Source organism: Lactuca virosa, chromosome 1, assembly GCF_052849685.1.
Source record: "Lactuca virosa cultivar CGN04683 chromosome 1, Lactuca_virosa_CGN04683_v6, whole genome shotgun sequence".
Taxonomy (NCBI): Eukaryota; Viridiplantae; Streptophyta; class Magnoliopsida; order Asterales; family Asteraceae; genus Lactuca; species Lactuca virosa.
In genome coordinates, this window is record NC_136426.1 from 105644641 (window position 1) to 105658305 (window position 13665).

General features: G+C 41.4%; 1 protein-coding gene across 1 annotated transcript; it reads right to left on the bottom strand.

Moving 5' to 3' along the window:
* Window positions 1–1506: 1506 nt before the first annotated feature.
* On the bottom strand, window positions 1507–1881 carry LOC145118786 (uncharacterized). The gene has a single exon (XM_079054458.1). The coding sequence runs from the start codon at window positions 1879–1881 to the stop codon at window positions 1507–1509; it is 375 nt and encodes a 124-aa protein (XP_078910584.1).
* Window positions 1882–13665: the final 11784 nt, after the last annotated feature.

The window sequence follows — 13665 nt, forward strand, 5'->3', positions numbered from 1 at the left end:
TTTCCAAAACACACGAAACATATAATCACATAATGCCATGCACACATACATACAAGTTTGCCATTAACTCCCTCCATGGTCTTCATTTGGAATGCCATGGGCTACCCCCATGGTCTTATATCCCCTAGCCATGGGCTCCTCCCATGGTCTTGCCAAGTGTCATGGGCTCCTCCCATGGTCTTCACATAATTCACATATAAATCACTAGAAACCATCACATATTCAATGACTAAACATTTCATAACAATTAATGGGTCGACCTTGGTGCCTTCGACCCATGAGTGTAGTGAGAAGACTCACCTCGAATACTAAACGATAGCTGACTAGATCCTGACTCCAAATATCAGCTCTACTCAACCCCTAAACAGAAACAATTCCTTAAATACAACTCAAAATGCCCCAAAACCCCTTATAAGTCAAACTTGGTCAAAGACTAAAGTCAAAGTCAAAGTCAACGGTCTGAGTTGACTCAACTCACCGAGTTGTCCTTCAACTCATCGAGTTTCTCCTTTAACTACACAGATTGGGAAAAATCTAATCAACTCATCGAGTTTGCCAGGAATCCAACAATTTAATGCATTAAGCTGTTACCATCGAATCTAGGAACTCCAAATCTCAGATTTCTTCCAAAATGATGTCTGGAAGGGTAAAGTTTCCAACTTTACCCTTAGGAACCGCCACAACGAGTTAAACCCTAACCCTAGACTCATTAGAGTGAGGCTTGACCCATTAAGCCCTTAAACTCCCAAAACATAGTCCCAGAATACAGATCTGGCATCCAAAGGTTGGAAAATCACGTAAAGTTTCCATCTTTACGTCCATGCATGCTAAAATGAAACCCTAGGGCTCAAGATGGGCTAAGAAGGGACTTATTGCATGAATGGGATCTAGAACTTAGTAAAGCTTGCAATTTTAAGCCAAAAGGGGCCATAAAATGGTTAGATCTAACATAACAATCCTTGGAACACTCATCTTTTTGGACAATCCACCCATGAGCCCAAAATCAAGATAAAACCTCAAAACAAAGAGATCTAAACAATAAAAAAGCAAGGTATAAACTTGATACCTCTAAAAGACTGCAATGAGTGGGGAGATTCTGGATCTAAGTCTTCCCTCCAAGCTATGCACCTTCAACTTCAAAGCTTCTCCAAAAATGTGCAAAAATATCAACACTTAAGGCCCTCCACAAGCTCACACACTCACAAGGATGATGATACACACTTTTAGGGTTTTCTGGACAGAGGAGGCTGGTAAGGAGGCCAGCCAAGGGACTTAAGGCCTTTAAATAGGGTGCAACACCCTAAAAACTAGGGTTTTGTTCCTAGCCGCCAACTCGTCGAGTTGAAGCACCTCGACTCGCTGAGTTGGTTCATTAACTTCCGCGGCCAAAACCCTCTTAACACGCCGAGTTGAAGCTTCCAACTCACCGAATCTCAAAGGAATATACAACAATTTGAAGGATAAGCTCATACCTAAATCACGCGTTACAAATCTCCCCTACTTGAACTAGACTTCGTCCTTGAAGTCTGTCGATGTGAAAAGATCAGGATAATGCTTTCTCATCTCATCCTCCGGCTCCCAGGTCCATTCGGAGCCTCTCCAGTGGTGCCATTGCACCTTCACCAGCTTCACCTCTTTGTTACGAAGAGCCTCAGTCTTTCTATCCAGGACTGCAATGGGCTTCTCAACATAATTCAGGCTCTCATCCACCTGAATGCCATCTAATGAAATAACTGCAGATTCATCTGATACACACTTCCGGAGCTGAGACACATGGAAAATGTTATGGATCTGACTCAACTCATCCGGAAGATCGAATCGATAAGCGACCCTGTCGACTCGGGTAGAAATCCGGAACGATCCAATAAATCGGGGCCCCATCTTGCCCCTCTTCCGAAACCGAATGACACCCTTCCAAGGTGATACCTTTAGCAACACAAAATCACCCACTTGGAACTCAAGATTTGATCGTCGCCGATCAGCATAACTCTTCTGACGGCTCTGCGCAACTCTCAGTCTATCACGCACCTACTGAATCAACTCAGTGGTCTTAAGCACTACTTCGGTGCTTCCCATAACTCTATGTCCAACCTCACCCCAACAAACTGGGGTTTTACACCTCCGACCATACAACATCTCAAACGGAGGTCGGTTAATACTAGCATGATAACTATTGTTATATAAGAACTCTGCTAGTGGAAGGTAAGTATCCCAACTCCCACCAAAGTCTAATATACATCCCCGAAGCATATCCTCGAGCGTCTGAATAGTCTACTCACTCTGACCATCGGTCTGGGGTTGGTAAGCGGTGTTGAAATGCAATTGAGTACCTAACTCCTCATGGAACTGTTGGATAAGGTGTCTAAGTCCATAACTATTTCTGGTATGTACTTGACCCGACCCGGCATGGTCCATTTGGGTTGCATGTCACCATGCAATTGGATAAACTAAAATGAGAGAAATAACACTTATGGTTTATTAATATATTATAAGTTCTAATATATTAATAATATTATTTAATTAGTTTGATCAAGAATTAATTTAGAATTAATTAAGTGATTAAAAGATAACTAATTAAATATATGGGTAGATTATGTAAATCTTCCATATCTTATATAGTGGGCTAAGAGGCTCCATGGATTATCAAGTTGGGTTCCACCCATAGGATGCTCCATGGGAGTTACAAACCCATGGGTCATGGAAATGAAGAGTTATGACATATTAGGGTTTACATGGTGTAACCCTAGATGTGTCAATACTATATAAGAAACCCATTCTCCACCAAAATAGGCTACACTAAGAAACAAGAGGGCTAGAGCCGATTTTGCAAGTGTAAGATTCTCTCAAAGTTTACTCCTTTGCATTTGGTGTTGTGTGAAGCATTTGAGGCATCACACTTGGGGTGCTAGGCTCACAAGGTTTCAAGGATCATAATCAACAAGGTAAGTTATTCTATCTTTCATTCAAGTTAAAAATGTTCCCCATGTATGCTAGATAGGAATATAACCTTGGAATTCAACTTTGCATGATTATTAGACAAACATAGATCCAAGGTTATTAGGGTTGCATGTACACTTAGGAAGTGTTAGAATGCTCAAAACCCATCAGTGGTATCAGAGCCAGGTTTGTTTGTTGTTTTTTTTGTGTGCAAACAGCTTGAAAAAAATCGTTTTTCTGTTTTCTGCTCGTATGAAAGTTTGCACATTTGTTGCTGGAAATGGACTAGAAACATTACCCTAAACTGTTTTGATGTTTTAAAGCTTGTTTTAGATGGTGTAATGTTTATGCTAATCCATTTACAATGGCAATTATTAAAATTACAAGTTTTTTTAAGTGTAATTTTTTATTCTTGAAAGTGTTCATATTCATGTTCTTGAACTTATGAAGATTAGATGATCATAGGAATTGTTTGTAACCTTCATGGTAGTTTAATTCATGATCATAATGTGTTTTAATGGAGTCCATAACTTGTCCTCAAGTTATGGAAAACCAAAAGTCTCACTTTTATTAAAGCCATTAAAAGAACACAAGAGTTATAAAATGAAGAGTCTTCATTTTTATTACTCAATTAATTCATAAGTTATAAGAAATGAAAAGTTTTGGAAGTTTACAAAACTTGCCCTCAAGTTTTGGAACATGTAAAGTCTTGATTAAAACTTTAGTTCCAACCCTTAGAATTTTAAAAGTTAAAATTCAACCCTTATACTTTATAATATTATAAGTTACTAATATATATATGTATAACGTCAAGTCGTCTTACCGCTAGTACGCCTCATTCACGAAGCCGGTCTATAAGAGGGGTATAAGGTTGTTGCCTATAAAATGGCAACTTAATGGGTGTCCACTCTCACCCACCGCTTCCTTGATCGGTGGAGGGTCGTTAGCCGAACGGGTAGGACAAGGACTTATAAATTCTCATTAAAAGTATGATGAATATTATAAAGTAACTAAATGCTTTTATTAAATTCCCAATCTTAGTTACTTTAGGAAAATGTGAATAAGGTGTTAATCCATGAAATTACACTTTACACTTTGTTTAAGTCGTTAGTGGAGCTCGTGTGGTTAACCGGCACACTAACTTGGACTTAACAAGGAAGGTAAAGGGTGATTTAAAGTTTATTATAGGTCGGTGGAGCTCGTGTGGTTAACCGGCACATCGATTGAGTAATAAACATTAAGTGTACCAAGTGATTTGCATGGTTACTTCACACCTCGTTTTGTGATCCTCGGTATCCCAGTCACAAAACTTGGAGGGCACACTCGAGATTGAAGCATGCCTTTGAAAAGTTCATTGAATCTCAAAAGAATCTAGGAATTTCTAAGAACCAATTAAAAACCTAATATCTATATTTCGTTTTTCATGGTGGAAATTGGTGAATCGTCATTCACCTACCTTTCAAATATGTTATAGCTTGGATTACGGCATACCTCTTCTAAGTTATAATATATTGTGATTGGATCCTAGCCTTAATATTACATTTGGGTGTTTTATTAAGGACTCTCTTAATATCTAAACTAATCTTGTTCTCTTCTTTCAGATGTCTTCAAATAATGCTGCTTCTGGCTCTAATCCTAATGGCTCCTTTACCCTTATGAACTTGTGTGTGAAAGTCACTTTTGATGGATCCAACTTCAATGAATGGATCAGAAACATCAGGATGATTACCCGCTACGAGGACAAAGAATATGTCCTTGACAAGGAGCTTAAGAAGATTGATGAGACCACTGCAACTCCCCAGGAGATCGCTGACTTCCGGGCACATGAAAGAGATGCTACAAAAGTGGCATGCATCATGTTGGCCACCATGACAGCGGAACTCCAAAAGTCCTATGAGGACTTCTACCCTTTTGAAATGCACCAAGATCTGATGGAAAGATACCATCAAAGTGCACGACAAGAGAGGTATGAAATCATATGCTCTATCATAACAGCCATGATGAAGGACGGGGAATCCGTCACAAGCCACATGCAGAAAATGCAAAGGTATGTGGATCGGTTGCTGAAGCTTAATGTGAACTTCCCTGAGGAGCTTGCAATAGATATCATTTTGCACTCCTTACCATCGTGCTATGATCAATTCCGCATGACATATCACATGAATAAGGAAGAGGTCACACTCAGCAAACTTCAGGGACTCCTCAAGACCGCAGAAACAGGTCTTAAGGGTAAGTCGGTTGTTAACACTCCTACTCCAAACTCCGCCCCGGTTTTGGCAATCGGGAAAGGTAGAGGGAAGAAGAGGAAGAGCTCTTCGAAGGGTACCAAGGCTAGGTTCCTTGATGGCTCTTCTTCAAGTGGAACCAAGAAAGGTTTTGTCACTCCTTCTTCTGACCCTAAAGAGGTTGAATGCTTCTATTGCCATGAAAAGTCACATTGGAAGCGGAACTGCCCAAAGTACCAGCAAGATGTGAAGGATGGGAAAGTTAAACCCAACCATGCAGGTATTTACACTATCTTATCTAATAACTCACCCCATTCTAACTCTTGGGTCCTTGATACCGGTTGTGGTATTCATATCTTTTCTGATTTGCAGGGACTAAGAAGAAGTGAGAATGTGGAGCATGGAAGAATAAACTTAATCATGGGGAATAGGAAAGCTTTACCTGTCACCAAGATTGGAGTTTATACTTTATCGCTAAGTAGTGGGTTTAGTTTAGATTTGAATAAATGTTGTTATTCGCCAGAAATGGCAAGAAATATTATTTCCTTTCATGCATTGTATAGACAAGGTTTCACCTTTTCATTTGATAATGAAGTTGGTTCGATTAATGCTTTCTTTAATAATGTTCTTTATTTTAAAGCATTACCTTGTGATGGTGTGTATGAAACTGTATCTGTGGTTGATAACTTAGGAAATAATGTATTGCGTATTGATTCTGTTAATGATAATAACTTGGATAAGGCATCATTATGGCATTGTCGTCTTTGACATATAAGCAAGAAACGCATAGGCCAACTCCAAAAGGATGGAGTATTGGAGTCATTTGACCTAAAGTCAGATGATAGTTGCGAATCATGCTTACTTGGAAAAATGACAAAGTCACCCTTCACAGGTTCTTGTGAGAGGGGTGAAGGTTTGTTGGATCTTATACACACGGATGTGTGTGGGCCCTTCAAACATGCCACAAGGGATGCTAATCGTTATTATTTGACTTTTACTGATGATTACAGTAGATATGGATATGTCTACTTAATCAAGCATAAGTCAGAGACTTTTGAGAGGTTTAAAGAGTTTAAACAGGAAGTCGAGAATCAATTGGGCAGGAACATTAAGATGCTTCGATCCGATCGAGGTGGTGAGAATCTTAGTTCAGAGTTCCTCGACTATCTTAGGGAATGTGGGATTGTCTCACAATTGACACCACCCAGGACACCGCAGTTGAATGGTGTAGCTGAGAGGCGTAATCGAACCTTGTTGGATATGGTTCATTCCATGATGAGTCGAGCTTCGCTACCAATCTCATTTTGGGGGTATGCCTTAGAGACTGCCGCCCATATCCTTAATCTAGTTCCCACAAAGAAAGTTGCCAAAACTCCTTATGAGATGTGGACTGGTAAAGTACCCAAACTAGACCACATTAAGATTTGGGGTTGCGAGGCTTTCGTGAGACGCGAGACTCATGATAAGCTCGCACCTCGAAGTGAGAGGTGTATTTTCATCGGCTACCCACAGAAATCCTTTGGTTACCTCTTCTACAGACCTAGTAAGAAGGTGGTCTTTGTAGCTAGGAGGGCTTTCTTTCGAGAGAGAGATTTCATAAGCCAAGGAGACAGTGGGAGGCAAGTTGACCTTGAAGAAATTAAAGAGTCAAGTGGTGAAGGAACTTCACACCCTACCACTCACCTTGAGGAGGAAACTTCTGTTGAGCCAATTGACATGTCTGTACCTCTGAGGCGTTCCACAAGGGTTAGGAATGCACCTGAGCATTACTATGGATTCCATATTACTGCGGAAGGTGATACACTTATCAGTGATGAGACGCTGATAGGTCTGGATGAATCTAACAGTTACGCGGAAGCCATGGCAGGCCCTGAGTCAGCCAAGTGGAAAGAGGCAATGGACAGCAAGATACAGTCCATGTATGACAATCAAGTTTGGAACTTGGTTGAGAATGTACCAGGTCATAAGACTCTAGGGTGCAAATGGATCTTCAAGAAGAAGACCGACATGGATGGTAATGTACACACTTATAAGGCACGACTGGTTGCAAAGGGTTTCTCACAAACTCCGGGAGTTGATTATGATGAGACCTTTTCTCCAGTGGCCAAGATTAAGTCTATTAGGGTTCTGTTAGCCATAGCCGCATTTCATGACTATGAAATATGGCAAATGGATGTCAAAACCGCTTTCCTTAATGGAAAGTTGGCTGAGGATGTTTACATGAGTCAGCCAGAGGGTTTTGTCAACACAGAGTACCCTAATAGAGTGTGTAAGCTTGAGAAATCCATTTATGGGTTAAAGCAAGCACCTCGCAGATGGAATCTTTGCTTTGATGAGAAAGTCAAGGAATTTGGCTTTTCTAGGAGTGAAGATGAATCTTGTGTATATGTCAAGGCTAGTGGGAGTATAGTTAGCTTTTTGGTATTGTATGTGGATGACATATTACTCATAGGAAATGACATCCCAACTCTGCAGGAAGTTAAGTCCTGGCTTGGGAAGTGTTTCTCTATGAAGGACCTAGGAGAAGCTGCCTATATTCTAGGGATAAGGATCTTGAGAGACCGGAGTAAAAGACTAATTGGACTTAGTTAGAGTACTTACTTGGATAAGGTGTTGAAGAGATTCGGCATGCAGGACTCCAAGAAAGGAGAGTTACCCATCCAGAGTAACGCCAGATTGAGTAAGACACAAAGCCCTAGTACTGAGGCTGAGATAGCAGAAATGTGTCGAATACCTTATGCTTCGGCTGTAGGATCGATCATGTATGCTATGACGTGTACTCGACCTGATGTAGCCTTTTCTTTGAGCATGGTTAGCAGGTATCAGGGGAACCCTGGCAAGGCACACTGGAATGCGGTAAAGAATATCCTTAAGTACCTACGGAGGACTAAGGACTGGGTCCTTACCCTCGGTGGGAGTGAAGACTTGAGAGTTGTAGGGTATAGTGATGCTAGCTTTCAGACAGATAGGGATAATTTCCGCTCTCAGTCAGGCTGGGTCTTTACCTTAAATGGAGGAGCAATTTCTTGGAAGAGTTCCAAGCAAGAGACAGTGGTTGATTCAACTTGCAAATCAGAGTATATAACAGCTAGATGATGAATAAAAGGTGTTTTATTTATGAGTAAAGTGTTGCTATCTCTTGTCGATCGTTTACACTATTTCTTTTGCATGTTTTGACTTCCAGAATAATTATGTTTGGTATATCATATTATTCGAACCTCCACAGTCGGTCATATGTCGGAAGTAGGTATGAATCAAGACTGTCATGATTGGTTGCAGAGGTCTAAGTTGTTGGACATGGCTACAACACTCATGAGTGCTCATAAGTTCTGAGCATTGGACTCAACCCACGCTCACTGGAATCACTTCATGGAATTTATCTCGAGTGATCGTGAGACGGTAATATCATATAAGTCTTCAAACCTAGAGATATGATTTGTTACTTATGAGTTGGTTATGCATTGATTGTACGTTAACGCATTGGTAACTCGATGTTATAAAACGTGCTTTTGTGTATAATTCAATGAGTGGTAGAACAAACATATGAGTCGAAGTTTATCTGTTCCTTCTTGGATTAGAAGCTGATATCTGGGCCCCTCGATGATTTTGTTTTGACCTATGTACCGGGCCCGGTCAGAACTAAGTTGATGTGTTCAATTAAGTTCTTTGTCAAACAAATCGGAAATCGGGAAACAAACTGCTGGACAATAAGTAAGACATTGTTCCATGTATTTGTCCGGCTGATATCTAGAATAGAGGATTATATGATCACTTATCTTAAATGGCGTATCATCATCTTCTCAGTTCCGAGAGACCTTGAAAGAGCTACGATTGCCGATCGGTTCCTGAAGTATTGCAGTTATAGTTATTAGACTTATCCAAGTGGGAGACTGTTGGATAAGGTGTCTAAGTCCATAACTATTTCTGGTATGTACTTGACCCGACCCGACATGGTCCATTTGGGTTGCATGGCACCATGCAATTGGATAAACTAAAATGAGAGAAATAACACTTATGGTTTATTAATATATTATCAGTTCTAATATATTAATAATATTATTTAATTAGTTTGATCAAGAATTAATTTAGAATTAATTAAGTGATCAAAAGATAACTAATTAAATATATGGGTAGATTATGTAAATCTTCCATATCTTATATAGTGGGCTAAGCGGCTCCATGGATTATCAAGTTGGGTTCCACCCATAGGATGCTCCATGGATGCTCCATGGGAGTTACAAACCCATGGGTCATGGAAATGAAGAGTCATGACACATTAGGGTTTACATGGTGTAACCCTAGATGTGTCAACACTATATAAGAAACCCATTCTCCACCAAAATAGGCTACACTAAGAAACAAGAGGGCTAGAGCCGATTTTGCAAGTGTAAGATTCTCTCAAAGTTTACTCCTTTGCATTTGGTGTTGTGTGAAGCATTTGAGGCATCACACTTGGGGTGCTAGGCTCACAAGGTTTCAAGGATCATAATCAACAACAAGGTAAGTTATTCTATCTTTCATTCAAGTTAAAAATGTTCCCCATGTATGCTAGATAGGAATATAACCTTGGAATTCAACTTTGCATGATTATTAGACAAACATAGATCCAAGGTTATTAGGGTTGCATGTACACTTAGGAAGTGTTAGAATGCTCAAAACCCATCAGGAACTTCCTCCGGAACGTGGAGGTGAAACGAACATCACAGTCCGAGACCACCGATACCGGCACTCCATGCCTGACCACTACCTCCCGCACACAAATGTCTGCTAATTTCTCAGCGGAGATACTCTCGGAAATCGGAATAAAATGCGCACTCTTAGTCAACCTGTCCACAATAACCCAAATGGAATCCACAACCTGTGCTGTCTTAGGAAGCTTCGTAATAAAATCCATCGTGATCTCTTCCCATTTCCACATGGGAATAGGTAGTGGCTGCACCTTTCCATGAGGCCTCTGATGTTCGGCTTTGACCTTCCTACAAGTCAAACACTGCTAGACATACCACACAACCTCTCTCTTCATGCAGGGCCACCAATAACTCAATGTCAGGTCTCGGTACATCTTGTGGCCCCCGGATGAATAGAAATCTTGTACTTGTGCGCCTCCTCTAAGATCTTTTGCCTCACACCCCCAAATGTCGGAACCCAAACTCTACCACACCGTGTCAATAAACCCCGGCTATCTCGAACAAACAACGGAATCTGACCTCGATTCCGCTCAATCTTCCAGTTCTCCCTTTTTAAACCCTCCACCTAAGCCTCCTTGATTATATCCAACAAAGGTGAAATCACCGTCATCCTCAAGCAGACATCTCGGATTGGAGCACTTGCCGCCTTACGGCTCAAAGCATCAGCCACCATATTGTCCTTTCCGGGATGATACAAAATCTCGCAATCATAATCTTTTACTACATCCAGCCATCTCCTCTGTCGCATATTCAAATATTTCCAATCCATCAAATACTTCAAACTCTTGTGATCAGTAAAAATGGTGCATCAGAACCCATATATATAATGCCTCTAAATCTGTAGGGCAAACACCACCGCCCCCAATTCAAAGTCATGAGTGGGGTAATTCGCCTCATGAGGCTTCAGCTGCTTCGAGGCATAAGAAATTACATGCCCCTCTGCATCAGAACAACTCCTAATCCCGAGATAGAAGTGTCGCAATACACTACAAAATCATCCAATCCCTCGGGTAGAGCTAGAATCGGGGCCTCACATAATATCTGTCTCAATGTCTCGAAAGCCGATTGCTGATCTGGACCCCACCGAAAAATCACACTTTTCTTGGTCAAACGGGTCAAGGGTACGACGATCTTGGAGAAATCCTGAATAAATCTTCAATAGTACCCTGTAAAACCCAAGAAAATCCGGATCTCGGATGCGTGCTTCGGAACTTCCCATCGCATTATCGCCTCAATCTTGGCCGGATCAACCAAAATACCCTCTTGATTGATGATGTGCCCCAAAAACTGCACCTCACACAACCAAAAATCACATTTCGAGAATTTGGCATAAAGCCTCTCCCTCCTCAGGGTCTCCAATACCTCCCTCAAATGCTGCTCGTGCTGCTCCTTGGTTTTAGAATATACTAAGATATCATCAATAAAAACAATCATAGACCGATCCAACATCGGTCTGCCAACCCGGTTCATGAGATCCATGAATGCTGTCGGAGCATTGGTGAGCCCAAATGGCATCACCAAAAACTCGTAATAACCATAACGAGTCCTGAAAGTCGTCTTCAGTATATCCTCATCCCTAATTCTCATCTGATGATACCCCGAACAAAGATCAATCTTGGAGAAACAAGATGTACCCTGAAGCTGATCGAATAAATCATCATTCCTTGGAAGTGGATAACGGTTCTTCACCGTCAGCTTGTTCAACTACCAATAATGCTTACACATCCTGTGTGACCCATCCTTCCTTTTCACGAACATGATAGGTGCTCCCCACGGGGAACTGCTTGGACGAATGAATCCTCGATCTAGCAGCTCCTAAAGCTGCGTAGACAACTCCTGCATCTCAGGCGGAGCTAGACGATACGACGCCTTGGCTATAGGAGCCGCGCCAGACACTAAATCAATACAGAACTGTACTTGTCTCTCGGGAGGCACTCCAGGCAACTCCTTTGGAAATACATCAGGAAAATCCCACACAATCGGTACCCTGCTCATATCTGACGTGGCCTCCACCCTCGTATCCGAAATATAAGCCAAAAACCCAGAACAACCCTGCTGAAGAAGTCTCCTAGCTCTCGCAGCCGATCAAAGAGTTGGCCCATGCGAGGCTCTCTCTCCATGAATAACCAGTTCTCCCCCACTTGGGGTTCGGACTCTCACCAGCTGACGCTCGCAATCTATTCTGGCCCTATTGGGCCCCAACCAATCCATCCTGATGATGACCTTACAATCCTCACAAGGGAATCGAAACCAAATAGATAGGAAACCTCTCCCCAAACATATTCAGAACACTCCCTCGAAATACCCTCGCAACACTCACAGTGCGGTCATCCGCAATCTCCACCTCGAGTGGGGAATCCATAGTCCCCGGAGCATCTCGGAACTTCTTTCTGAGTGCAGGAGATACAAATGATCGGGTAGCCCCCGAATCAAAAAGAATGTGAGCCGACAGACCATTGACCAAAAAGGTCCCTATACGAAATCATAACAACATAAGCATAACAATAAGATAAACAAGACATAAATAGATCACATACCAGTCACGACGTCTGGTGCTGCTCGGGCCTCCTCGGTAGTCAACTGAAATGCGCGGCTCTTCACCGTAGGAGCTTCCGCCTTGATCGGGCGGCCATCGGTAATCCTCATCTTGGTGGGCGCAAGTGTCGCCACCACCGCGCAACCTCTCATCAATGGGCTCCGCACCAGAGCCTGAACCTAATCCTGATCCCGATCCTGAACCTCGTGTGATCATCACCATCCTCAACTGAAAATATCATAAATAACAATAATGAAGAATTCGAAAGGGATTCCTCCTCACCGGACTCCTAAGAGTTATCAGATCTGCCATTGATTTGGGTACATGTCATGTGCTTTCAGTAGTACGGGCCCAATACTACCTTCCACACCTACTTGTACCTTTCCCAAGACCATACCTGATATCCCTAAATTATCCACCACAAATACAACACTAACTCAAATCCTAAACTATTCTAGGATTCTCAATTCTCATCAAATCAAAGCTCAATTCAATAGTAGTAGGTTTCCCTATGCATGCAAGTTATACACAAAGAGAATCATATAGACTGTCAAATAAAGCTTCTACCCTAAACCACAACCATGCAAGGAACATGAATAAGGCAGATTTCCTCATTCTAGGGCTATGCAATCCTAGGCATGCACAACTTTTAAAGCATACATTTAGCAATAATCCATTCAACATCAATTTCCATATTTATCATAGCATGACTAAAACATTGGGAACACTTACTTGAGCTCATCCGATTACACGCATTGTACTCTCCCCTTTTACTTACAAAAATCGACTTCAAGAAAATTTTAACTTTTGATTTCTTTTTGAAAAACAATTTTACCATTTACTCAGTTTGAGTTCTGACACACCCAATGGTGTATTTGAATCTCTCAAGCCAAGGCTCTGATACCAACTTGTAACAGCCCAAAATTTCAAGTAAAATTTTTCATTTAAATATTAACAATCCATGTTTAATGATTATAAATTCCATCATAAATTGTTTCCAAAGATCCAATATATCAACATATTATTTAGAAAGATCAGTGTGTCCATAATTACTAGTGGAAAAGGAAAATGCTGCAGAGTGCAAGTTGCGCCATCAAGCCAGGCCCTTGCCCTTAGAGCTAGAAGTACCTGAAACATCCAAAAAAACTTAAGCACACGCTTAGTGAGTTTCCCAAAACACACGAAACATATAATCACATAATTCCATGCACACATACATACAAGTTTGCCATGGACTCCCTCCATGGTCTTCATTTGGAATGTCATGGGCTACCCCCAT

Coding starts and splice junctions, on each gene's coding strand:
- LOC145118786 (XM_079054458.1), bottom strand. CDS start 1,881: ATGGGGCCCCGATTTATTGGATCGTTCCGGATTTCTACCCGAGTCGAC.